Raw genomic sequence first — 25,739 nt, 5'->3', positions numbered from 1 at the left:
ATGCGAATGGAAGAGCTGTGATCTCCCGGAAATTTCTTACTTTGGACTTTTTTTTTTTTTTCTGCTAGCGTCTTCCACCTTCCTTATCCCTCGATTCTTTTCCTCCCATCTCTCTCTTCCTTCTTCCTTCTATATCTTGATACCCTTTCCCACTTTCCTGCTCCTCTTTCACATCTACCCTTACTCCAAGCTCATCCCATATCTCTTTTTTTCGAGCTTACCCCACCTTCACATATTTACATCATGTCCGGTGAAGATCAGTCTCTCATGGAGCGCATCGAGCTCCCCAACATCCCCAAGGATGCTCAGAAGAAGATCTCCCACCTCCAGGAGGAGTTCATTCGTGCTGAGGTTGAGCAGCGTACGTCCAATCCCCTTCTTTCCATCCCATTCCCTTTTACCCCGCCGTGTGACCCGTCACGACGTGAGGGGCATTTGCACGATGTTCAGATCATACGGTGAAGAAGATGAAGAAAAAGAAAAAGAAAAAGAAGAAGAAAAAGAAGAAGAAAAACTCTGCAATAACCCCCCTCATGAAATTGATTTCCGATGCTCTATTTCTATTGTGACCTGAAGTGAATCCTGGCTAACCCCCTCTCCCCCCTCCACAGTTCGCAAGTCAGTTCCCCTCCTGCAGCCTCTCTTCAAGAAGCGAAACGAGATCATCAGCATTCCCGATGTCCAGAGCGACTTCTGGATCCGCGTCTTCTCCAGCGCCCCCGCTGAGATCGACGAGTTCATCCTGCCCACCGACGCCGCCGTCCTCGGCGCTGCCCTGAAGAACATGACCGTCGAGCGCTTCGAGGTCGATGCCCAGGGTAACGGCGAGCCCCGCTCTCTGCGTTTCACCTTCGACTTCCAGACCGGTGAAGAGAACCCTTTCTTTGAGAACTCCCAGCTCGTCAAGGAGTTCTACTGGCGCAAGCAGATCATCCGTACCTCCAAGGGTAAGCGCCGCACCTGGGAGGGTCTCGTCTCCGACCCCGTCCGCATCAACTGGAAGAAGGACATGGATCTGACCAAGGGTCTGCTCGATGCTACCTGCAACCTGTTCGATGCTGAGAAGAAGGGTGGTGACCGCAAGAAGCTGCCTGAGTTCGAGGCTCTCGTCAAGAAGATTGCCGAGGTCGAGGCTGAGGATGACGAGGAGATGGAGGAGGACGATGAGGATGAGGACCCCGAGAGCCCTGCCGGCACCAGCTTCTTCGCTTTCTTCGGTTACCGTGGTCGTGACATCTCCGCCGCTGTGTCCAAGATGGCCAACAAGGAGGACGATGAGCGTTACGCCAAGATCCTCAAGGGCGAGGATGTTGAGGGTGACGATGAGGACTCCGATGATGAGGATGAGGATGAGGAGGATGAGCTCGCTGATGACCTCGAGGATGCTGAGATCTTCCCCAGCGGTGAGGAGCTCGCTATCTCCCTTGCCGAGGACCTCTGGACCGACGCCATGAAGTACTATGGTGAGTACATCGCAAAGCCCAATTCCTAGCACGAGCAACCAAAGCTGACTCTATCTTTTTTTTTCTAGTTGCCTCTTTCGATCTGGCCGATGAGCTTGATATGAGTGACATCGACATGGAAGAGCTTGATGCCATGGATGAGGGGGAGGACTCCGGTGAGGGCGAGTCGCGCCCCTCCAAGAAGGCCCGCAACTAAATCATTTGATTTGAATGATGTCCCATGAAACGCCATGCTCCGTGTGATTGTGGCGTGCCCGTCGCCGCCATTGATGTACTATCACAGGATGATAACGAGAATTAATAATAGGATGAGCGCGAAAATCAGCGCCGCTATACAAAAGGAGGACCATGTATCTAGGTAAAAAAAAGTTAGTTTTGAATTCATGATTCCCACCCCATTCAACCCATTCCCAGAACATGTATCCTGTAGAACGGTAGAACGGCAGTAGAAGTAGAAGTAGACTCGATCAAACTTACCCTCATTCTCACGAACAACGTGTCGTATCCTCTTCATCCCACTGGACAATTTGCCCCCGACCCGCTCAGCCAATGTATCAACCTCCTCAAGCATAATAGCCTGATCCTCCAACTCCCTCCCCATATGACTAGCCTGCTCACGCAGATTCCCCACAGTCCGAAACACCCCATCTAACTGCTCATCCTGTTCATGCATAAGCTCCGACTGTCGCTGCTCCTCCATAGAAGCATAGTAATCCTCATCATCCCTCCCACCACGCTGCTGTCGCTCCCGCTCCTCTTCTTCCAGGGCGACGTCGAACTCCGTCGGATTCGGCAACGCAGTTTCCGCAGAATGATTCACAGTCTGCTGTAGCTCCAGCCGCATCTTTTCCACTTCAGCCCCGACATCGTCGACGAGTTTGCGCCGGCGTTGCACCTCTTCTAATTCCAGGCCGAAGCGGTAGGGATCTTGCTCGATTGCGCGGACACTTTCGACTAGATCGTCGAGGTCGGCGCTGAGTTCTGTGATTGTGCTTTCGAGCTCGGAGCGCGCTTGCTTTAGTTCGGGGTTTGATGGGTTCTTGGCTAAAGACCGGATTCGTAGATATGAGGAGAAGAGAGGGCGGCTTGATTGGAGCGTTGACAGGACGTCACTATGTGGCCGGGGCTGTTAGCTTGTGCTTGTGTTCTATGTTCTTGGTGGATGGTTGTCCGGGAGGTGAGTCGCTTACGCTTGGACTTGGAGGAATGGGTCGGCGTGCTCCATGGTTGTGGTGTTTGGGGTATTTGTCTGGGGGAAGTCGGAGCGTCGACTGGGACTCCGAGTCGGAGCTGTTAGCTTCCCCGTGTATTATTCATGATCACGTGTCTGGTGTTTTCGGGGGCTGGAAGCGGCGGGCTCGAGCTGTGCTAAAGGGTCGTCGTATTGGGTTTATGTTTCGGTGCTAATTATTTCATATTTTCATCTCTTATATAAAGTTATTTCAGCGGGCTTCAGTAATGTTTCTCGCTTGGGAAGAAAGAAGTTGAATGTTGGTGATCGTGGTTGCTGAGCAGAAGTATAACTATTACATGGGACTATACCCGCACAATACTAGTTTCTAAGTGGTATCTAGGAAATCCATTCAATCACAAGGTACTAATTTCAAGTTTCAGGTTTAATTTCACTTCTCTCGATGAATCTCGATTCGCTTCTTGTCAGCGAGTTATGAAAATACAGAGGAAATCCAAAGATTAGCTCGAGAAAGGCATTCGTAGCCCCACGCCCAGTCTCTCTGATGAAAACGCCTCCTATGCCATTGGGCAGCTCTGGAGTGTCAGAATAATATAGGACAATGTCGAGGGGATCAATTTAAAATAATCGAACCCGAATTTGAAATCTGGTAGAACTGCTACCTGTAGTATGGCGTACTTTGTAATTCTTGCTCAAATTCCCAAAGAGACAATGATAGCTCAGATGGTCGAAATTCTTCCCTTGCGTACTATTGTTCCATGCCATCAGGCGCAATGACCTAGGGGATCCAATACCAAACACCAATTGATGGTGTCGTGAAGGTTATTTACTAATATGCTAGGGTTGTACTAGCCAGTTTTGTTTACCTGCAAGGCTCGCACGAAGGTGTTAGCCGATCGGATTGCACTAGACAGTGTGGTTGGTTACGAACTAGGTAGATCATGTTTATCACTTGATTGGCCTGTGTAATGATAACAAAAGTTTATGTTCGTCTTGCGCCTTTCAAAATCGGCATTACTATCAAATTTCATGTGCCTTATGTCGGCTATTCGTCGGACTTTGGCTTGAAGTTGAAAAGACTTGTACGACGTTAGCTAGAAAATATAATTATCTGTTGCTTGCCACCTGTACATTGCTACACCTACCTACTAGTTATTCCGAGATTCCAAGGTCATTCATCAAGCTTGGGGTCCCACTTTTCTCAAGGTCACAACCATGTCCCACCAGCTTAAAGATACCCAGGCCCAGAAAGTAGAGGCGTTGATGAAACAACCCTGCTAGGCAACGGATGGCCTGAAGAAAGAGAAGAATGGAGCAGATTGGGTAGCTGCCATCAAAACTACATATGAATTAGTGCAAGCACTTGAACAGCCACATGAGGCTGTGATCAAACTCGATGCTGCCGGGCTTTCTATATTGCTTGCTCGCCTTCGAGACAACTAGGTATGCATGTATGTATACCTAGGTATACAGATTGAGTATCAATAGTTGAGATATATTGGTCTAATTTTCTTCAGGATTATCTATGGGTATATGGGTATATCATCCAAGTTCAACACTACCTTCAGGCACACCCTGGCGACTGCGCAACCGCCTGGCAAAGAACTGCATAACAGGCAACATCTCATCCCGATTCGAGGGCATGCCATCGCCTTTCCGGGAATACCGACTAAGCTCCACGAATTCAAAAACCTCCTTAGTCCTTTTAACCGCGCCCTCGGAAACAACAGCCGAGTCTCTCCCCGATACCAACAGCACAGGCGTACGATTCTTCGACCCGGACCGCTGACCCGATAGCGGGTACGGTGCCCCGATGGATATGACACCGGCTAGAGGCTCTTTCTCCTCGGCACTAGCGGTGGATGAAGACAAACCCAGTTCCCTGGCCAGTGTCAACCCAGCCATGCCGCCCTGCCCAAAGCCCAGAATGAGGATTTCGCGCAGGCGATATCCGCATTTCTGGACTAGGGTGCCGCGCACGAGCTCGATGAGTTTCGGAGTGCTGCGCGTTAGTCCGGCGTCCATGTCTAGAGCTCCCGTTTTGGCGTCGAAGTCGACATCGTCGCCCCAGTGGAATCCGCCGAGGTCGAAGGGGAGTGGAGTCGATGCTTGCACGGTTACAACTGTTGTCTCCGGGAGGTTTAGGGCACGACCGAAGGCTGTGAAGCCGGCGGCGGAGTCACCGAGGCCATGTAGAAGGAGGAGGATGTTGGGGGAAGGAGATGGCCCAGGGGATGGGGTGACGGTGACGGTGTGGGAGGGGAAGTCGGACGGGGCTGGGACTTTGGTGGGCATGTTGAAGTGGTGGTGGGAGGAATCGTCCTCAATTGGGAGGTGTGCAGGGCCAAGCCCGCCGGTTGGAGGGGTTGCAAGGCGAGAATGTAGCGTTTCTTCGCTGCAGGGCCTGTCTTGGTGGTCCGGAATTGTCGGAGCTATAGCGGGGCGCGAGTGTGGCTGCGTGTGGCTATTTTCGGGCAGCTGAGGGAAGAGGTCACTCTTATTGAGTTAGCGTCAGCCAAGCCACCAGGATGGGGCGGTCTGACCGATGAGGTGGGATGAAGGTGGGAGGGATGTCTCGACCAGATTAGACCAGATTAGTTTGTCGTGTTGGGATGCTCGGTAGAAAGTCGCTGCCTGGTGTTGATCCCAGTGAAGCCCTTTGCCTGCGGCACGAATTGTTTCACCCATCTTCTGAGGTATTCCAATGAGGTCAGAGGGATCAATGATCGATGATTGTTTTTTTTTTAACAGCTCGAAGTACAAGGACTGCCGTCATAGGTGACAGTGAAGGACGATCAAGGGTCTATCATTCCGTAGGGCTACAATCCCGGCATCTGCAGATCACACCCGACTCAAGTTGGATGATTCTGGTAACACATGCCCCTGTCTCTTTCTTCCCAAGGGCTGTCACAGATCCAACGATCTTACCCTGGACTACTCGTATGCACACTGCAACTGCAATTCACTAAACGAATGGATATGTGGCTAGTGGCTGGCGACGCCACACTGGGGCGCTGCGATACGTAATGAACCACTCTGGACTTGAATTAGTAGTATCTTATTTGTTGTTATATTTATATCTCCATACAGTGTTTCCGGTAATCGGTGTCCCCCTCCGCACTCTTTCATTGTTCTCCGAACCCTAAATACTAAGTCACACTAAGCGACTTTCGGAGAGGCTATGTCAGCTTCATTTGTCTTTGGGATGTACCGTAACTTAACGGATTATCATATTAGCGGGGAAAATGTTTGTTACTTGTAAGAACAAACTTCCGCTCAGTATGCGGTAGGATGGATGGATGGAAGGTTTCATTTAGGCTGACCCTTCGCTTTGGGCAATATGCAGCTTACAACGACTATATAAATCCGTGTACGTACAAGTTGAGTATACCATTTCCTGAACGAACTTAGAGCCTCGTCGAGGCCTCTCGTGGCCTAGTTGCCGTCTCCGTTATTAGGCTGCCCGCTTGGCGCCCGACTTCGAAATCGTTGTGACGCCTCCGCAAAGTCCAACGCAGCATTCACTGTCTTGGCTCGGGAGGCGTAGTTGATATTACTGCTCTCGCCTGTCCTGCAACCTCCCAACAGAACCGCCACGCTATTGAATGCCTCATCTACCCTCCGCCGTAGCTGCCGTCGCAATATACTCAGATTAGGACAGTCCAAAAGGACATGTGCTACGCGTTCTCGATAGCCACAGACGCATAAGTCGTCGTCTCGGAGGCAAAAGGCCTTCGCGTACGCAGCTAACCAACAGTGCCCTGTGCGTAGATGCGTTAGTAGATAAGCCCGGTTCCTTGATCAGGATGATGAATTTTTCAATGTACTTCCACAGGCGTTTCACGCAAGCGTCGGGAGGCCGTCGTCGCCTGGTGCTGTGGAGCTGCTGCGATGGGAATATGAAATCCGGGCTTTTCTTCAGAGATGTTGGCATGACGTTGAACGTCTCAAGAACATCACTGAAATTCTTGTCAATGAAAGCCTAGCGACATTTGTCGAAAATGCCTCTTAGCCGTAAGCTGGTGGAAGTGATTTTCAACCAGATGGGCTCATACCTATAGGTCAAAACTCGCAATATGACCCCAATCCAGGATATTACGATCGTACGCCTGCATCAAGCTCTAGGCTTAGCCCTTTCCCGCGATTATCATTTTGAACTTGAGACACAAAACAAGTCCCAACACAAACCCGAAAGACCAAGCCTGCTCCAGGTATCTAGATGCAGAGTGACCCGGTCTCCCGTCGGCATCCCACCATTCTAAGATCCTCACAGTTTGCGGAGCGGATGCTGCCGGGCAGCGATAGGCAGCTACCTACTCTTCGTTACAGTGATAATCCATGAATCATCGCGTGACAATCCTCGAACTGATGTACAAGTTGGCTTTGTAAATTTTTCTGATCATAAATTACAACTAGAATTTGAGGACCTATGAGAGTGAAGCTGAGAATGAGTTCTTTTAACACTAAATACCCTCTCTTATTTGTAACGACTGATTGGTCCTATATCTCCCCGATTAGCTGCTTGAGGCTATTGAGATGTTGCTGAAAGATCTCTGGATCATCTGTTTTTTCCCGTAATGCCTCCTTGAGCTCCTTCATTGCCCCTTTAAGATCCTCAGTATTCTCAGAGCTGTCAGAGTTGAGAATATTCTCTGCTTTTTTGATGCTCTGCTTCGCATCTCGCACATTGCTCCAGAATGTGGAAGTTTTGTTTGGGTAATCCGTCTCTTCAAGTGGAACCTCCCATTGTTGTGGGGTCCTTTCAACGATATCCAGCCATTTGGCCATATGTGGCCATCGCTGCTCCTCCAAACCGGGAAAATGAACAAGGAGATCACCCTTTTTGCCTTCATATGCGTGGCTCCACTCATACGTGTTGATCCATGGCCGTGGAAGATAGACTACACCGTCAGCGTAGCCTTGGCCATTCGGACCACCCGTTGTTTTATTAAGCACACGCCTCATGCCCTCTTGGTCTGCCGACCGACCAAGGTCCTCTTTAGGAAGATATAATGGATATCCCATGGTCTCGGAAAGAAAGGTGACGGTCCATGGGTGGACTTGTAGGAACATGATCCCAGTGTTCAAGCCATTCTGATCCTTAGTTACAACCAAATGAACATCTCGCAAGTCAGCCGGAGGTAGGAAGATCTCCATGGGGACCTGCCCATTCAAAATGATCGAATCTGCATCCACCCACCTGTCGAGGTCAGTGGCTAAAGTTCAAAAGCCGTCACGGATTCTAGGAGGAGACTCACATCAACCATTCCGCTCTTTGCCCTGGAGGCTTTGCAAGCTCACGAATGACCGAAGAGATAAGGTAGCTTGGTTTGTTCCAAAATCCGACTGAGATATCCTGTCGTAAAACATCCATGGGATACCCCCATTTGTTTCCGTGACGTTCGTGGCTCTGAAGTGCTCTTTCGTACACGTGATTCGATTCTCCGTAAAGCATAGAAACTTTCAGGATCCTTGGTGTTGTGAAATGCGGGACAGGAAGAGAAGAAGCATAAGTGCTTGAATGGATTGAACAATAACCTCGAGCAACCTGCCAGGAACAACATAAGATGGCTAGGAGAATCAGCAAATTTCGGAGAAGCCGTGTGTTGAAGGCCCTTGAGATGGAAGTCATAGTGGGCGTTGCCACCCAAATGGCAGTTTTTGACGATAAATTGGAATCCAAGTCGCAAAAGTGATGTAACTTCTCCTTATAACTATCAACAGCCCGATTAACAGTGTCACTTGCCATTTTAGCCGTTTAGTGAATTTTAAAGGTGACAATCTTTCCGCATCCGGAAGGAATCATAGCCCTAAAACGTACTCGGAATTGTTCAAAAACATAAATTCTTGGATTTTTTAGGAGATTTAAATAGTATACACGATGAAAGATCGCTATAAATCAATTCTTGCTCTTAAGGTGTCTCGATTTAAGAATCCAATGAGCTTTCTCTGGGTGTTTAGTATAGAAAAATAGGGTTTAGGGTTTGCAGGAGTGGAAGGGAGTCCGCCGAGAACGGAAACTAGGGATATTCTACAAAAATGGGCAGCCCCTAGAATCAGCAACAGCGGCGATCCGCCTAGTGTCTCCGCTCCCTTCTACCGGTCCGCTTGCGTAAATACCACGAGAGAGTAGCAATTCGCCTACCTGTTCAAAACAAGCCCTTAGATATGGGCTGGTCACTCTTAAGCACGCAGCGTCCACGGATCTCCATCAACCTTAAACAATTCCCTTGCTTCAACACTGACTGACCATGGTACCGCGACTATTCATTTCACTGCTAGCGGTGGCCGTGTCACTATGCAGTCTATTTTACTTTTTTTTGGACAGAGGAAATCTCTCAGTCAGAAATAACTCGCAGTGCGTTACTTCCTTCGTTATGTTGCGCAAACTTCATTGCTGAAAAACTGACCGATTTGCAGGCAATACTCAGCGCTGCAGATCGATAATGGGCTCTCATTTATCCAAAACCTTTACAGACCCTACATACACCCAATAAACGCTCTAGAATTCGATGACGAGAATGGAAAAGTCTACTCATTACCACGAATGCCGAGGTTTACGAGGTCGCTGAGAGAGAAAATCCTAATTCTGGATGTTGACACCCGCCCACTCAATGGACCAGGTGAACTTTTAAATGCGACCCGACTGAATATGACAAGCGCTCCTCCCAACACATTTGGTAGGCTCAGTCATTACATGTATGGTCAGTACCTTTTGTTTATTTATTTTTTTCATTACCAAACCGATGCTGACCATTGTATGTAGCTACAATCCATGGCTATGATTACAAGCTCGTTCAGCCTTCTTGCCCTACGGGTCTTTATGGCACGTGGAGTAAGGTAACGGCGATGAAGGAAGCCTTAAAGCACTACGAATTTGTCGTTTTTCTGGATGCAGACGCCATAATTCGCCGTCCGCACCTTCCCATGGAATGGCTTTTTAACTACTGGGACATAACGCCGGATACGCTTCTCGCCTTGGCCCTCGACCCAGACGAACCGCAAAATCGGGACGCGAAAGGGAAAACCCTCCTCAACACTGGCTTTATGATTGGACAGAAGGACAGGAGGACGCAGAAGCTTTTCGAAGCGTGGGAATCATGCCCTACTGACGTGCGATATCCCGAGTGCTCCAAATGGAGTCAACAATGGTCGCATGAACAAGCCGCCTTTGGAAATTATCTTCGGTATGACTCTTCCCTGGAAGGAGAGATCAAGACTCTTTCATGCGCAGAGGCGAATGGATACCCTGAGATGGCTAAATTAAATTGCACTGGGGAGTTTGTGCGGCACTATTGGATTTACAAGGATTTGCTGCCGCCCGTTGTTGAGAGTTCGATCACACAGTACTTCCTCCCCAGGGTGCAAGGACTTCTTCAGCAAAACTTTGCTAGCATAGTGCTAAATATAAGCGAGCCCATGGAGTCTTATTTTCAGGAATGAGAATGATCAGTCAACGATCGTCTTGGAGATACACTATACTGTATATAAAGCATTCACTGGTCCGCCGTTTACAAACCACAATGAGAAGAAAATTTTGAAGACTATAAGTTTGCAACCCTCCCCTCCCCCAATCTTTGGCCCAGGAACTATTTCTTTCTTTCTAGAATTCACAACCATGTCTCCTTCCATCTTAATCGTTGGCGCTACTGGCAATACCGGTCGAGCCGTCACTCAAACCTTGCCAAAGTTGCTCCAATCAAGCCGCACTTTGTCCGGTCACCGCATTATTGTTCTCACTCGCTGCTCCGCCAATCCAGCGACAAAGGAACTTGCCAAACTTCCTGGAGTTGAAGTAATAGAAAAAAACTGGGTGGAATTACCGCCGCGTGGCTCTGCACAAACCAAGTCACTAGAGCTTTCGCTGCATTCCACAATGAACCCAACCAGTTGCTGAAGAGTCGCGAGTTAACAAGCAGGTGTGGCGCCTCAGGCACCAATGTGCTATGGTGGTCAGATCCGCAAGATCCACCGCTGCTGTTTGCATCCTCCCGGAAGGTTCCAGCAATATACTCGTTCTTGCATACAAACATGAGCGTATGGTATGTAACTTACCTCCGTAAGTATCTATATTCGTGAAAAACCGGAAGATTCCTATTTTTATTTCTTACCTAATAAGGTCTTGTGTATCTTGGCATTCAGGGTTCGGGGAACAAAGAAAGAGTGTAGGGGGTGATACCGATTTCCGGTAATACTATACTAGTACATATGAATATTGCAGTGGGAAGAAAGATTTAGCCGACTCGGACCCTTGAGTTTCGATGGTTCCACCGTGATTTCCCATCGTGCTCCGTACTTTGTCCTTGTAGACTTCTTACACAATGAATACTCAGTCCCTGCACTAGCCAGCTCTTCACCGCCACTTACGTGGCTTTGAATGCCAAGAACCATCTGAGTACAGCTGGCCTCATAGGGCGCGGACAAGCCTCGGACAAGCGAAGCTTGGCCCGGCAACGCCGGCCTCCGACAGCACCCACCCCTCGACGCTCCATTTCGTACCGTGTATCCCGAAGTACGAGTCTGTATCACTAGTGCCGATATGGCTAGGCCTGCGGAATTCGTGCATGCGATTTGCCCTGGTGCCGATGGAGTAGGGCTGAGAAGGCCCCGCTGGGTCATTGTCATTCCGATCGGCGATTTATTGGGCCTTGTGGGACGCGTACTCATTCACTTTGGGACGATGTATCGTTTTGGTTCCAGATGGGTGTGAGGTCACTTTGGTCCACTCGGCGGAAATAGACGGCGGAGGATACTGCTCTGATATGGCAGAGAGGTCATGTTTGTTTTGTTGTTGATGGCCATCAGGGTACATATCGAGTACTCTGTAGAAAGGCAGGCGTTGGCGTATACCTCCAATATGTGCATCGAGGTTCCTCTAGGCCCCTACAATTTCTCTTGCCGCTACGAGTCGGGGATTGTGAAAAGAATTCCCCTCATGGTCCCCAGCAAGTGTCTTGGCGCTCGCAATTGACCCTCCGATCTGATCCTCATACGACGTGGTCGGTTAGCATGCACCGCCGTCTATAATTTTACTGGATCAGCTTCCCCATTGCCCTCCTCCCAGCGCCCCAGACCCCCAACCGCTGCCGTGAGGTCGGCACGATCTGCGCACTCCACCGGGCCCATTGAGGGGCTTATGGTCAGTCAGATCCGTGGTCCAGCCGTATCATGGAGGGGTTCTTCTCCATCTCCCTGGCGACTCATCCTAAGATTAGTACTCACACTGCTAGGAAACCGCCATAGTACTCTCCAGTCGCCGATGGAGTGGGTCAGCGCGTGCTGAGACGGAGAAAAAGGGAAAGTTCCTGAATATCCTGAGCTGAATACGTAGCCTTTCTGGAGTATTCTGTAGAGCTGTGTTTTGGGGTATAAGAGCCTCCCCTCCTCCCCTCCAAAGTGAAGTCTTCTATCTCCCATCACACTCTATCTTCAAGAAACCCTTTCAACCACTCTTCATATAATCACAATGGCTTTCGGCTGGGGTAAGGTTTCCCTTCGTGTTTCCCTTTACACACCTGTCTATGTTGCATAGATACCGGTACACCCATCAGGGACGTCCTTGCATTATGCATAGCCCTATGCATGCCTAGGCAAATTACAACCTTCTGGACACGGGGACAAATTTACAAATGAACCGGGCTGACGAGTATCTCTTCAGGCGAATCTGACGACGCTCACCGCAAGGTGTACGGCGGCGAGAAGCACGAGGGCAAGTTCTCTCACGAGCTCATTGCCGGTGCCGCTTCCTTTGCCGGAATGAAGGCCTATGAGGACCACCAGCGCAAGGAGGGTAAGTGATAGCGATGCAACCCACGAACACAAGAATACATCGAGGAAATATCATTCTAATCTTATTTTCTCCTTATAGGCAAGACCGTCAAGCACGCTTTCGCCAAGGAGGCCCTGATGGGCCTTGTCGGCGCCGAGGTCGACAAGCTTGCCGAGAGCAAGGGCATGGATGAGGTTGACAAGATCAAGGCCCGCGAGCATGCCAAGAAGAACGCCCACCACATGTACGAGGAGCACTACGAACGCGACCACCGCGCTGAGGAGTATGACCCCTCCCGTTACCCTCGCCATCCCCGCTTTGAGCAGGAGCGCCGCTGGTAAATGGGAACCTTCAAGTTGGAACTTGAAGATTTTCCTCGACAGCATGACGAACATACCTTTTATTTATGATGAGATATCTTCCGGCCACGAGTACGCCGAGTTATATGTACAGAGGCGGGAAAGTGGATCGAGCAATGAAATGAAATGAATTACCAAAAAGTATCCGTACATACATACTAGTACTATTCAGTACCCGTTTGTTTTCGTAGACCGGTGTCCTATTTTGTTGTATTATAGCTGTGTCGTATGCGGGTTCCTCGTGTGGATGCACCAGCTTCTGCACGATCTTCGGGACGAGTAGGGTCGGGTCCTCAGGGAATACGTATGCAATTTCTCTTGCAGTCTGACTGGGGCGTTCAGGGTTGCAGGGTCAGATATCTTCTAGCCAGTGATTGCCATGAGAACACGCCGAGAGCATTCCAGAGATGTACACCGCATTCCAAGCCAAATGTAGATCCTCGATAGTTTCGAGAAGATGGATCGATTATTTGCAATTTTGAAGTGGATGCATTTGATTAATAGTGGCGGTCTTTGATTGTTTTTCTGTCGTTTATTGCTGATCCTTGGTTAATTGTTCTTCGCGTAAGGCACCGCTGTACAACATGAGAGAAACTGTTGCAGGTGCAAGTTAATTGCCCATTCTAGATTCCACAGGCCCATCGGAATCCGGAACCGGTGGACCGGGGGACCAATCAGAGATGATCTGTAACCAATGAAATCTCTTGATGCCTTAAAGTTCAGGACTTCAATCAGCCCAGATGAGCTCATTTTCTCCGCACGTGCCGCGATAGGGCTCGGTGATTGTCGCAAATCCTAAAATACCCTTTTTGATTTTATTTTTCCGAACGGGATGGCGTTTCCTGAGCCACTGGCAGATCCCGACAAAGTGAACTTCTGTTCTGCAGTTCTTGACCACGCACACCTTGTTTTGAATGTGGAGAGGTCTAGGGTATTTCTTCCATTCGACCTCTTCCGCTTACTTTCCGCTTATCTTCACGCCGTTGCGCTCCCAAGGCTGGGCACACACCTCCACCGTTCTTAACGCGGGCTAATCACGCCTGACCTTGGAAAGTTTCTGGGAATCAAACCTGCTTAACTTCCCCTCCTGTCAGGGTTTAGCCTTTCCATTCCTCCCTTTCAACATCCTCGTCATCTATCGAACCCGTTGAGAGAGAGTCCTGCCATGACGGCAATTCGCTAGTCAAGATGAAATTCGCCAAGTTGGTTCTTTCCTTCCCTCGTGATGCTGGGCATTCCAGTGGCTGATTCATCCACACAGAGAGCTGGAGCAGGACTTGGTTCCTGAGTGGCGGGCAAAGTATCTCGACTATAAGGTATGTCATGGTCATGATGCTCATCGGGGTGATCCCTCACGGGGAAGCGCCGCTTGCGCTAACAATCGCATCACTATAGGGCGGTAAAAAGAAGATCAAGGCCATCACTCGTGCTCTTCAAAAATCCCATCGGAGCCCTCGTACCCCATCATTTCGGCAACCCGCCCCTCCTTCTTCCCATGCCGCAACGGATTCGTTAGCCCCCTCTGCCTCCGACAAAGATATCGATGCGACAACAAGTTTGAACAGCCCTTCCAACCCCAATAGGACCCCTAGGACAGCCCCCCCAAGGTTCGCGCCCAAAATCAATTCCAAGGAGTGAACGACAGCCACTGAGGACCCCAGGATCTCGATTTTCAGACGCCGTTGGCAGCTATGGAAGCATTCTCGCCACCCCACCCCAAGTCGCACCCGCATCGGAATCAGGATCGTTTGAGCTGCCCGACCCTGCGCTTGACCCAGAAGAGGATTTTATACCCCCCCAGGCCACCCCGTCGGGACATCAAGACTCCGTCTCCGGTAATAGCGCGCCGTGCTACCTTCGATGCTCCACCTCCCCTTCTCGATAACGACGGCTCGCCTGATCAGATCCCCCCCGCTCGCTCGACAACCAACCGCCCAGAGTCCCGATGGCGGGGCCCTTACTAAAACCAGCTCGGTTAAACGGACTTCGCAGCTGCTCCGGCGTGTTCTGTCTCATGCCGAAGTTGAAACTCTTGGTAAAAGAGCGGCGCTGGACCCAGCTGTTGAGGTTGAAAGACGACAGGACGAATTTCATGCATTCCTGGATGGCGAGCTCCAGAAAATCGACTCGTTTTATCTGCTGAAGGAACAAGAGGCTACTGATCGACTCAAGGTTCTCCGTCGGCAACTGCACGTTATGAGAGATCAACGAATGCAGGAAGTTTTGGCCGCCAAGAAGACAGCGAAAAGGGGTGACTCGGAGGAGCATCGAATGAATGGGTTTGGAAAGCTCAACGGGGCCCGGTTGAAAGACACACTCACCGGGAAGTCTCGTTTTGGGAAAAACTCCCAGGCACTGGCGCAAATGGCAACGCCAAACATTAATGCCCGAGACCGGGAGTTCATCCAGAACAGAAGGGATTTCATGCGGCGGCAGGATCCGCCAAACGATGTGTCGTACCGGTCTGCTAAAAGGAAGCTGAAACATGCCCTTCAGGAATTCTATCGTGGAATCGAACTTTTGAAGGGCTACGCTTATCTGAACCGAACGGCCTTCCGTAAGATCAACAAAAAATACGACAAAGCCGTGAATGCTCGACCACCACTCCGATACATGTCGGAACGAGTTAACAAAGCGACTTTTGTACAGAGCGAAGTCATCGAGAGTCTGATGGTGGCCGTGGAAGATTTATACGCCCGGTATTTCGAACGTGGTAACCGTAAAGTGGCGGTTTCGAAGCTTCGACAGAAGATGAAGAAGTCGGGCGATTACTCGCAGAGTACATTCCGCTCTGGTCTTCTGCTGATGGCCGGCACACTCTTCGCGATCCAGGGACTGGTGTATGCGTCCGATCGTCTCGGTTCTTCTGAGGTGTCCGAAAAGGTTCGGACGAGTTATTTATTGCAGGTTCGTACTCCCTTGCGTCCCCCTCCAACCCCCCGCTCGCGGCGGTGTCACATGTGCCTAACCTGATACAGATATACGGGGGCTATTTCCTCATTGTTTTTCACGTCCTGCTATTTTGTCTGGACTGCATGATATGGACAAAGTCGAAGATTAACTATGCATTTGTTTTTGAATATGATACCAGGCACACCTTAGAGTGGCGCCAATTGTTAGAGGTATGGCGAAGCATAGTGACGGTGAACTCGCTTTCATGGGCATGCTTTTACTGACAATCTCTAGATTCCTTCGTTTTTTATGTTCCTCATGGGTCTTTTCATGTGGCTTAATTTTTCATGGATGAATTCCATGTACATATACTGGCCGGTTGTACTTATCGGACTGTCTGTCTTTATCGTTTTCCTGCCCGCTCGCGTGTTGTATCACCGCAGCCGCAAGTGGTTTGCCTTTTCAAATGTGAGTTACCCCAACTGCGCACAATGAATTACGAGTTAACTAGGACAGTGGCGACTTTTGCTTGCTGGGATATATCCTGTTGAGTTCCGTGATTTCTTCCTCGGCGATATGTTTTGTTCTCAAACTTATGCGATGGGAGTGAGTACACATGATATCAAACCTGCTGCCGAAGCTTTGCTGACATTTCCCCCCCACAGAACATTGAACTGTTTTTCTGTCTGTACGCCTCATACTGGACGAATCCTGCCAAATGCAACTCCAACCACTCTAGACTGCTGGGATTTTTCACCTGCCTCCCGGCGGTTTGGCGAGCATTCCAGTGCATTCGTCGATATGCCGATACCAAGAATGCCTTCCCTCACCTGCTTAACTTAGGGAAGTATATTTTTAGTGTTCTGTACTACGCAACCCTGAGCATGTATCGCATCGACCGCTATACGAGATTCCAGGCGTCATTCATTACCTTCGCTCTTCTTAATGCCGTTTATACCTCAGTCTGGGATTTGATCATGGATTGGAGTCTGGGTAACCCATACGCCAAGAACCCACTCCTGCGTGAGGTCATTGCCTTCCGACGAGTCTGGGTTTACTACGCAGCCATGGTGCTAGATGTCGTGATTCGATTCAACTGGATCGTCTACGCCATTTGGTCTCATGACATTCAGCACTCAGCAGTCCTCAGCTTTGTTGTTGCACTCTCCGAAATTTTCCGTCGTGGTGTGTGGTCCATCTTCCGGGTGGAGAATGAACATTGTACGAATGTGCTCTTGTTCCGAGCTTCAAGGGATGTACCTCTTCCTTACGAAATTCCGGATATTCCAACGCCCGGTTTGGACGGCCCTCAGCCGGACGATGTGCAGTTGCAAGAACAGCAGCATGTCGCGACGCCATTCCTTCAGCCAGCAGATATCGAACAGGGAGCCCGGCCTACATCCAGTCTACGTGCTCGGAACGGACGCCCCTCTGCTGGCATCATTCGCGTCGGCACTATTGTTGCCTCGGCACATGCCCAGGACTTCCAGCGCCGTAGGCTCCCGACTTACATGTCCAACGCTAGCATGTCTCATGAGATACACCACACTCCAGACGACTCCACTGATGAGGATGAGGATGCCGCATTGACTACCGACGATGATTCTGGATCCGTCGCCGATGTTGCGCATGATGAACCACAACTACCGCCTACTGAACGGCAGTCCCCAACCATGCGCCGCATCGTCGAGTAGGGTTGATGAATTCAATGAGGTGAAACCAAACTATTAGAACTATCAGATAGACTTCAGTCATCTAGTGATGAAATGCACATATTGTTACATCTACATTGCTCTCCCATTTTGTACAATCTTATAGTTCTCAGTCCCACTTCGACTCCACGGGCCCGCTTTGTGGTGTAGATCAGGTCACGTGTTAAACGTCACATGGCATCGGAGCCTCCCCAACCCGCCGCCATTGATGCCTCAGCCTCCCACCCTTGCATCTCTCAACGTTCTCATCAACTTCTGCCATCGAACAAGATAGCTGGAGATCGATATAATTCGATATAATGGCTGCTAACGCGCGATACGAGCGCGCTCCGACGCGGGATTCTCTTGAGGACCAGGAATACACTCAAGCACCTCCATCTTACCAGGCTACAGCAGTTCCTGACCCGGAGCCACGCAGCGAGAACGACAACTTGCCCGATGACTTCAAGGTATGCAATAAGATGTACGATCGTGTGGTTAAGAAACAAGTACTGATATATCGTTAGTTCGGCGGCACTGTTGCGGAGGGAACCATCGAAATTCGGATGCAGTTTGTCCGCAAGGTGTACTCGATTCTGTATGTCCCCGCCCTCCTAGCAAAAAGACAAACTAGTATCATGAAGGAAAAAAAGAAATCTGCTAACATATACTTCTCCAGCACCGTTCAAATCCTCCTCACAACCATCATGAGCTCCATCTCCTTCTTCAACGCTACCTACCGCACCTGGATCCAGTCTAACTTCTGGCTGATGATAATCTCCGTCTTCGGCGCACTGGGCTTTATGCTGGCAACATACTGGAAGCGCAAATCCTACCCAACGAACCTACTCTTCCTCTCCGGCTTCACTCTTCTGGAAGCCTACGCCGTCAGTGTAGCAACATCTTTCTACGAAGTCCAAGTCGTCGTGCAAGCGCTCGTACTTACACTGGGCATCTTCGTCGCCCTCACCCTCTTCGCTTGCCAGACCAAGTACGACTTCACCGACTGGATGCCGTACCTCTTCGGTGCACTGTGGTTCATGATTTTGTTCGGGTTTGTCGCGGCCTTCATTCCCTTCAACAGTACCCTTGAGATCGTGTACGGCGTCATGGGCGCGCTGATCTTCTCGGGTTACATCCTTGTCGATACCCAGCTGGTTATGCGCCACTACCATGTCGAGGAGGAAATTGCTGCTGCTATCTCGCTGTATCTCGATGTGCTAAACTTGTTCATGTCCATTCTGCGTATCCTGAATGGCTCTAACAACAACTAAGCTAAATTAAGCTCAGTATCCAATGTGCATGCAGTGTCTCCTGCCCCTGGTATGGATTGGAGGATTTCCTGGTTTGAAGTTTGGATCGTCGGGTGGGTTTGATCGAGACGCCACTTTGAATAGCTAGCAGTTTTAGGCGCTTCTCGGTGCTGGTTTCATGAGCATGATGTCTATTTGGCTTTTCTTTCAAGTTGTCTTTGTTTATATCTGCTCTGCTCCGGAAATTTTATCTTTTCCAGTTCTCCTAAACTCAATAATTTGTTAATATGCTTGCAAAGGCCATTAATCACTATGTCAACCCCATGTTATCTCGATTCTACTTTAAAAGGCACAACTTGCAAGTATTAGTAGCCAATGGATCAAGGGTGTAAGCAAATCAAGCAAGTGTCAATTAAAGCTCCAAGCGCCTTGCGTAATTCGAAATCGAGAAATATAAATGAAAGGATCCGCGCAGGAAATTTACAGACAAAGAAGGAATGCTGAAATGAAACAAATATGCAAAAAAAAGAACGAAGAGGGGAAAGAAAGAAGAGAGAATCTATGGACCTGTAAACGTAGACGAAAAGCATCACGTTCTTTAGCGTGCAAGGAAAGGAAAGAAGTTAAATGACAGCATATAGCGGGCGAACTAATTATTATCCCTCAAGGGGATGCGATGAAGAATGTGTTGGTGATGAAGCACACGACCATGACCACGACACCGTAGAGAGCAAGGGCCAGGCTGAGACGGCGCAAGATTGTCTTGCGCCAGTGGCGAGCAGGTCGAGGCAAGAAGCCACTATCTGTCAATGACTGGGTAAGAGAGCCCTCGCCTTCATCGTCATGAGTCTCTTCATCAGATAGGTCGTCAGCTGCCTCGTCGTCCTTCAGAAGGCCGCGATGGGCGGGAGAATCAGGTGAAGAGATCTTGTAATAGAAAAGACCTGGCAGGATGAAACTGATGCTTGTGCTTCCGGTACTTCCAACGTAAGCCAGCACTGCTTCCAAGGAGGAAACAGTCATAGCGACGAGGTAGCTCAGGATAAGAATGGTGGTGGTGATGACCGAGAAGCGCAAGTCACTCATCGGCTCGACGGTTCGAGTACCGCGTGGACTCAGCAATGGGTGTCGATGTGGTGAGCCCTCTGTTGACCGAGGCGCGGATTTCGGGCGCCATTTCAAAACAGCGTCCACTGACGCCCGGCAAGGGTGACACTGGAGTGGGTAGGAGAAGACAACAAGCATCACGATAGCAGCACGTGCAATTGTTGCCGCGATGCCTGGTGGATACATGCCGACGATGTTGCCCGCGACATTGTTTCCAAAAGAGAGGTAGCCAGTGATGGCGACGAGAATGTAAGTGGCCGCCGCGCCACCAATACTGGCAAACACGACGCTTGTCGTGCGGAAATGACTGTTGTTCTTGATTTCGTTGAGGATTGAGAACATCTGGAGATTCAATTAGCTGATATGCGTAGAACAACATATTGATTTGATGAGCCTACATTCTGATGGCAGGTGAATGCAAATACGATCACTGGGAAACTGCTCAAAGTTGGGACCGGACCTGCCCAATGGATTACACGAACAGGACCACGATCCGCCATTGTATCGCCCTTGATGAAGTGATAGACGACCAAGACGACCAAATAGGCCATTGACACCAAGGCCGCAATACTCGTATATTTCAATGAGTCTAGCCGACGAAGGTATGAAAGGGGGATCACGATCAACCTATTCAGGGAAACCTAGTATTAGCAACATATAAGATCATGGGGTCTATTAATTGTAACTCACATGAAGGCGGTTACCCAGAAATGACGATCCACGAGGAAGTCAAAGGCCGGGTCGCCTCCGACGATGCCGTTGACGACGCCTGGCATCAGGTCGCCGATAATAATGAGATAGCTCACACCAACTCCAAAGCATTTGATGGCAATTGCGGCATCAAATACAACAGCAGCATTGGGGTATGTCAGTTGCGACAGGGCGAAGAAAGAGGCGCTTCCGCGGTCGAGGTATTGAGCGCATCGCGATTGTAGATAGAGACCAAAGCCCGCTGTGACCCCGGACCAAAGGATGACGAACGTTCCCAAGAGAATTCCCATATGTGATATGGCCAGTGGCATGGCAAGAACTCCGGCACCGATAACTATCGAAGTAAATTTGCATTGTTAGTGACACCGGGGAACATGCAAACCGTCGCCAGACATCGACCGTTTCCACTCACTGGTATTGACGAGATTGATGACACTGCTCGACCAGCTGGCGTCGCCAGCGATGCCAGTCTCGCGTTTTCCTCGATTAGGACGTCTGGAATACATATATCTGGTTATTTCGTTGCAAGGTAAGGCAAGGCCGAGACTCTCAGACATACCGTCGAAGGCCACTCTGGGAGGTCCCAGCAGGGCCAACCCCCAGGTTCGACTCCATCGTTAGAGAAGGGTCGTCGCTGATACCTCTGTGGTGATTTGGCCCGGTACAAGGCCTTCCAGCGACCACAAATAGCAGAGCCAAGATGTGACACGCGTGGAAGAGAGACGAAAGGGCTTGGGGGGGGGTTCCAAGATTAGTCCAAGTGGCCTCGTCTTATCGGAGCCGATAGCACCTGACTTGGACTTTCTTGGCCCGCACGCAGGCTTTCTCCGCTTTTACTCTCCTCTACAATTGATGTGGGAATGCTATATTTGCTTCTCGTGCATGATGGCATCATAGTCGTCGTTCTTTAATGGCGTGATATGGACTCATTCTGACTACATTGGAAATTCTCACAGCTTGGATCGTCCCCATCCCGGTTGCGCCAGAAGTCCGAAACTCTCCTCCTCCACCGTTGCGTGGTCGGACGCAGTGTTTCCCGGCCGATTGCCGGGCCCCTCATCGTTGAACGCATTTACCAGTCGAACTGTCTTGGAGACCTCATAGATGTTACCTCCAGACACGGTGAACTGCTTGCCCTTTCCGGACCGATCGCCAATGACCTCGCTCACTTGCTCCTGCTGCACAAGGGCCAGCATCACCTCGCCAACCTCCTCGGGAGTCACCCACTCGTCGGAACTGTCCGACACCATCTTCAGCTTCTCCGGGTGATCTGTCCAAAGAGGGGTCTTGATCACTCCGGGCGCCACGGCGGTGACTCGGATACCCAGTCTCTCGAGTTTACCAAGTGATCGTACCAGGCCGTTGATGGCGTGTTTCGTCGCCACATAGATCGGGGCTGCAAATGCAGAATTCTGTCCAGCAATACTGGAGATATGGACGATGTGCTTGGGACGACCGTTCTCACGGTGGCGCAGGAAATGAGCAATCGCCAGCTGTGTCGTGCGGATAGGGTGTGTGATATTGATATCCACCAGGGCATAGCGACCGCCGGAGTCCTTGCTGGGTGCAGTACCAGGAGGACGCCAGAAGTTACTCCAGTGCTGTTCAAATCGTAGACCTGATTAGCAAAACCGGGATCGGAAATATCATAAAAGAATAGGTGAGTACACCTACCGGTTCGTAGACCCCCGCACCGGGACAGACGATATCGATCTCATTGAACTCCTTCTCTGCAACTTCAAACATCCGCTCCAATTGTGGCCAGTCTGTCACATCCGTCTTTTGGAATACAGCTCTCACAGGTCCAGCCTGGTGCTTGTCCACGAGCACCTGAGCTTCGGGGCGCAGGCTCAAGTCTGCGATCAAAACGTTGCAACCATTTTCTAGCAGTAATTTGGCAAATGCAAGGTTGATGCCTAGCGGGCAATGAGAGTAAGTTCCAGGTCGTTCATGTTTATTTCAATATACATTTAATGAGAGAAGTGTGACCTACCGGATCCTGCGCCAGTAACGATGGCAGTTCTACCCTGAACCGGTAAAGCCATAGTACTATCAGTTTCTGGGTAAGTGATGATTTCCTCAGAGATACTTTTCCCCTCTCCTGCGGATCCGTCTGCTTCTTTATGCCGGGGTACCCTGTGGAACCTATGGTGGGACTTCGGGTCCCTTTACAGCGCGTAGCATAGCCATTTTAGAGCACCCCGCGTGGGATTTAACCGATACCTCGACCGAGAAGTACGTGTAGGCCGAGACTCGCCTCTTTTGCCGTTTTGTTAGATTCTAGCTCTTTGCTTTTGGCCTTCCGGGTCATCTGACGGTTTACATGCAGACCATGTTTCATTCTTGCCCATCAATGATAGATCGGCAGAGGGGAGACCGTTCATCGCCAGAATTGCCCTATTCGAAATCAATAACTCGGAGGGAATTACTTCTCAAGAGAAATCTGTATAACCCGAAAGATCCTGATTTTGGTACTCTCACCAAATCTACACAAATAGAACGATTATGCTCTAGTGACCGCTTTGCTATACTCGTACCTTCCCCCGTGTGCTTCAACGAATTTCCGGGCAAGTCGGCGCAATGCCGAGCGCCCCGCAACTCCGATGGAGATGACTTCATCATTCACTCTGCTCCATCAAGGCGGGTAAATTTCCTAACCCGGCAGTCCCCTCAAATTCGGGAACATTCCCGGCACCTTCGTATATACCTACCGTCGTGACGAAATCGGGTTCCATTTGACTATTGATATCTGAAGCGTCATAGGTGTTTCAATAAAGAAGCCTCGATAATGCATCACATTTCGTATCGGGTCACCTGGCTACAGATAAAATTCCATCTATCTATTTCCATGTATTGAACGAAGAGTCGTTTTTGGATGTTTTGAATGACCCTGATGTCGAGTCCGAGGCCACGATATTAGTTATGACCGGCGAATGGGTAGGTGAGAACGTAGTGGTCATCAATTGCCAGTCGGTCTACTGAATAGATCTAAGGAATATCTAGACTCTGGGCTCTGGAGTCGAACCTGGGGTGGCAACGAGAGGTGACTGGTAGTGTGATCACCCGAAAGCACTGAAGAATCAGCTCATCGCCCTCGATATCTATTAATACTATCATCTTACTGTGAGATACATTTCACCACCAACTTGAATCTACAGATGTAAATGGTGCACTAGTCTTGTTTTGGTAGCCTAACCGCTCGCGGGCGGGAAGATTTCCTAAGAGAGAGTAGACTGCCGCCCTGTCAGTCATCTACACCCCGCGATGGCGACGAACGTATAAAGGGACAAGATTTAACTCCCTAAAGATATCTCTGTTCAGTGATCTATCTAATACTCAATCATGGCGATGTCTCGACACCTTTCAAAAACTGTTGCCCGCGCCGCATCGACATCTAGTGCGGCCCAAACAACTAAAGCCGCCGGCGATATTTCATCAGTTTTCCCCAGTTTAAGACCCGACTACCAACCGGAGCCTCTACCCCCGCGTTTTCGTGATCTGAAGACAAGGTTGTTCGAGAAAAATGAAAAGGCTTTGACCGAGAGCTGGCAGCGGCTCTTGCCTAGCCTCGAAGAAGAGGTCGACAAGATCAAGACCAAAGGCAGCGACGTATGTCCCATCATTCCAGATAGCTGTCAACAATCCCACAATTGATTCCATTTGCTGAAACAGTATAACAGATTATCCCATCGGTAGAATATGCCGATGTTGTGGCAGGCAAAGTGCCTGAAGCTACGATGAAAGAAATCCGTCACCGTGGCACTGTGGTTATTCGCAATGTCGTACCCCGGAAAGAGGCGCGTGACTATAAGAACCGCATCCAAGAGTACGTCGCAGCCAACAAGGACCGCGTGAAGGCTTTCCCAGCCGAGTCTCCAGCCGTCTACGAATTGTACTGGACCCCATCGCAGGCGGAGGCTCGCGCGCATCCCAACGTGCTGGATTCGCAGCGTTTCCTGCAACGCCTGTGGCACTCATCGGACCCGAAAACAAAGGTCTCAACATCCAATCCACTCACTTACGGAGATCGCCTGCGAATTCGCGACCCTGGTGATGCCAAGTTCACGCTCGGTCCTCATATCGACGGTGGCTCGCTGGAGCGCTGGGAAGATCCAGAATACTCAAGTGTATACAAACAGATTCTTGAGGGCAACTGGGAAGCCTATGATCCATGGGACGCGAAGCACCGCTTGGGTGCCAAGATGGACCTGTACAACGGTGCGGGTGCCTGCTCGATGTTGCGTTTCTTCCAGGGTTGGCTATCCATGTCCGAGACGGCCCCCGGCGAAGGTTCACTACATGTTTGCCCCATGATCCGACACAGCACCGCATACACTATCCTGCGACCATTCTTCGATGTGCAAACCCAACAACCCAACCTAGACAACACTTTCCCCGGTTCTGTTCCGGGCGCTTGCCAGGAGTACAACCCAGTGACACATCCCCAGCTTGAGCTGGAATCGACTATGGTCCCCGTTCCGAAGGTCGAGCCCGGTGATTTTGTCGCTTGGCACTGTGATATGCTACACTCAGTGGACAAGGAACATCGCGGGGCAGGTGACTCTAGTGTTCTCTACATCCCAGCTACTCCTCTGTGTGACATGAACATCGATTACCTGAAGAAGCAGCGCCAAGCAGCTCTTGACTACTCTCCTCCCTGGGACTTCCCCGGAGCTGGCGGCGCCGGCGAGAGAGGATTTAACGGTGCTCTGCAGTGGTCATCGTTGAATGCTGAGGGGCAGCGTGCGATGGGACTTGGTAGCAAGCCCTGGGAGATTACCGATTCTATGAGCGAGGGTGAAAAGGAGGCTGTGCGTTCTGCCAACCAGGCTTGCTTTGGTTTGTAAAATAAAGATTCAACTGCATGTTATCATATAAAGGTGTTATTAGTTCTTTAAAATGAGGGGAATATTGCATTCATACTGAAACATCCTATTACAACTCAAATAAGCATTAGATAGGAGTCTCGCTATTCTAATCGATCGAAGGTATAGATGAGGTAGAAGCACCTGGAATGAGGCATTTAGAGCTGTACACATTCAAGTTGTGAAGCTTAAGCGGAGTTTATGTGTTCCAGCCTTGGAGGGTTGATACAAGTAGTACCTAGGTAGTTTAGGAGTTAGGGTCAATATATATTTCATATTAGTTGATATAGGGTATCTCAATCGAAGGAAATCAGTGTTTTTCGCTTTCCCACTTCAAGTATTGGTAGCCACTCGCTCCTAAAGAATGGAATGCATGACTCACTCGCACCCGGACAATACGAGAGTAGCGGGGCAGCATAAAACGAGATTGAGAGCCA

General features: G+C 49.9%; 12 protein-coding genes across 12 annotated transcripts; 7 read left to right on the top strand and 5 right to left on the bottom strand.

Moving 5' to 3' along the window:
• Window positions 1-69: 69 nt before the first annotated feature.
• On the top strand, window positions 70-1,659 carry N7481_002067 (histone chaperone napB; the record flags this gene model as incomplete). The annotated part of the gene is made up of 3 exons (XM_057261286.1): window positions 70-361; window positions 612-1,463; window positions 1,532-1,659. Coding segments are annotated over 3 exons (1,272 nt in total), but the record flags the coding sequence as incomplete, so codon positions are not given.
• Window positions 1,660-1,740: 81 nt separating this feature from the next.
• N7481_002066 (SNARE domain protein) lies at window positions 1,741-2,688 on the bottom strand (the record flags this gene model as incomplete). Its single annotated transcript, XM_057261285.1, has 2 exons — window positions 1,741-2,575; window positions 2,654-2,688. The coding sequence occupies 2 exons, from the start codon at window positions 2,686-2,688 to the stop codon at window positions 1,741-1,743; spliced, it is 870 nt and encodes a 289-aa protein (XP_057126217.1).
• A 1,509-nt stretch (window positions 2,689-4,197) lies between these two features.
• Window positions 4,198-4,950, bottom strand: N7481_002065 (alpha/beta hydrolase; the record flags this gene model as incomplete). The annotated part of the gene is made up of 1 exon (XM_057261284.1): window positions 4,198-4,950. The coding sequence occupies one exon, from the start codon at window positions 4,948-4,950 to the stop codon at window positions 4,198-4,200; it is 753 nt and encodes a 250-aa protein (XP_057126216.1).
• Window positions 4,951-7,155: 2,205 nt separating this feature from the next.
• Window positions 7,156-8,029, bottom strand: N7481_002064 (glycosyltransferase family 34 protein; the record flags this gene model as incomplete). The annotated part of the gene is made up of 2 exons (XM_057261283.1): window positions 7,156-7,855; window positions 7,914-8,029. The coding sequence occupies 2 exons, from the start codon at window positions 8,027-8,029 to the stop codon at window positions 7,156-7,158; spliced, it is 816 nt and encodes a 271-aa protein (XP_057126215.1).
• A 1,278-nt stretch (window positions 8,030-9,307) lies between these two features.
• On the top strand, window positions 9,308-10,098 carry N7481_002063 (uncharacterized protein; the record flags this gene model as incomplete). The annotated part of the gene is made up of 2 exons (XM_057261282.1): window positions 9,308-9,335; window positions 9,422-10,098. 2 exons carry the CDS (start codon window positions 9,308-9,310, stop codon window positions 10,096-10,098), a joined length of 705 nt encoding a protein of 234 aa, XP_057126214.1.
• Window positions 10,099-10,273: 175 nt separating this feature from the next.
• Window positions 10,274-10,552, top strand: N7481_002062 (uncharacterized protein; the record flags this gene model as incomplete). The annotated part of the gene is made up of 1 exon (XM_057261281.1): window positions 10,274-10,552. The coding sequence occupies one exon, from the start codon at window positions 10,274-10,276 to the stop codon at window positions 10,550-10,552; it is 279 nt and encodes a 92-aa protein (XP_057126213.1).
• A 1,569-nt stretch (window positions 10,553-12,121) lies between these two features.
• N7481_002061 (DUF3759 domain-containing protein) lies at window positions 12,122-12,765 on the top strand (the record flags this gene model as incomplete). The annotated part of the gene is made up of 3 exons (XM_057261280.1): window positions 12,122-12,137; window positions 12,314-12,445; window positions 12,524-12,765. The coding sequence occupies 3 exons, from the start codon at window positions 12,122-12,124 to the stop codon at window positions 12,763-12,765; spliced, it is 390 nt and encodes a 129-aa protein (XP_057126212.1).
• Window positions 12,766-13,971: 1,206 nt separating this feature from the next.
• On the top strand, window positions 13,972-17,369 carry N7481_002060 (SPX and EXS domain-containing protein; the record flags this gene model as incomplete). Its single annotated transcript, XM_057261279.1, is given in 9 exon segments — window positions 13,972-13,985; window positions 14,045-14,099; window positions 14,179-14,338; window positions 14,367-14,611; window positions 14,626-15,690; window positions 15,762-15,905; window positions 15,970-16,143; window positions 16,192-16,281; window positions 16,341-17,369. The coding sequence occupies 9 exon segments, from the start codon at window positions 13,972-13,974 to the stop codon at window positions 17,367-17,369; spliced, it is 2,976 nt and encodes a 991-aa protein (XP_057126211.1).
• A 317-nt stretch (window positions 17,370-17,686) lies between these two features.
• On the top strand, window positions 17,687-18,640 carry N7481_002059 (Bax inhibitor-1 family protein; the record flags this gene model as incomplete). Its single annotated transcript, XM_057261278.1, has 3 exons — window positions 17,687-17,836; window positions 17,894-17,964; window positions 18,046-18,640. 3 exons carry the CDS (start codon window positions 17,687-17,689, stop codon window positions 18,638-18,640), a joined length of 816 nt encoding a protein of 271 aa, XP_057126210.1.
• A 642-nt stretch (window positions 18,641-19,282) lies between these two features.
• Window positions 19,283-21,052, bottom strand: N7481_002058 (uncharacterized protein; the record flags this gene model as incomplete). Its single annotated transcript, XM_057261277.1, has 5 exons — window positions 19,283-20,068; window positions 20,125-20,353; window positions 20,417-20,771; window positions 20,820-20,932; window positions 20,997-21,052. The coding sequence occupies 5 exons, from the start codon at window positions 21,050-21,052 to the stop codon at window positions 19,283-19,285; spliced, it is 1,539 nt and encodes a 512-aa protein (XP_057126209.1).
• A 335-nt stretch (window positions 21,053-21,387) lies between these two features.
• Window positions 21,388-22,482, bottom strand: N7481_002057 (uncharacterized protein; the record flags this gene model as incomplete). Its single annotated transcript, XM_057261276.1, has 3 exons — window positions 21,388-22,038; window positions 22,112-22,353; window positions 22,431-22,482. The coding sequence occupies 3 exons, from the start codon at window positions 22,480-22,482 to the stop codon at window positions 21,388-21,390; spliced, it is 945 nt and encodes a 314-aa protein (XP_057126208.1).
• Window positions 22,483-23,779: 1,297 nt separating this feature from the next.
• N7481_002056 (DUF1479 domain-containing protein) lies at window positions 23,780-25,284 on the top strand (the record flags this gene model as incomplete). The annotated part of the gene is made up of 2 exons (XM_057261275.1): window positions 23,780-24,046; window positions 24,118-25,284. The coding sequence occupies 2 exons, from the start codon at window positions 23,780-23,782 to the stop codon at window positions 25,282-25,284; spliced, it is 1,434 nt and encodes a 477-aa protein (XP_057126207.1).
• Window positions 25,285-25,739: the final 455 nt, after the last annotated feature.

Source organism: Penicillium waksmanii, assembly GCF_028829765.1.
Source record: "Penicillium waksmanii strain IBT 27052 chromosome Unknown utg000002l:1.0-3326099.0:1.0-3328782.0, whole genome shotgun sequence".
NCBI classification, from domain to species: domain Eukaryota; kingdom Fungi; phylum Ascomycota; class Eurotiomycetes; order Eurotiales; family Aspergillaceae; genus Penicillium; species Penicillium waksmanii.
Note: the sequence above shows the minus strand (reverse complement) of the source record. Positions and strands in the feature narration are given on the sequence as shown.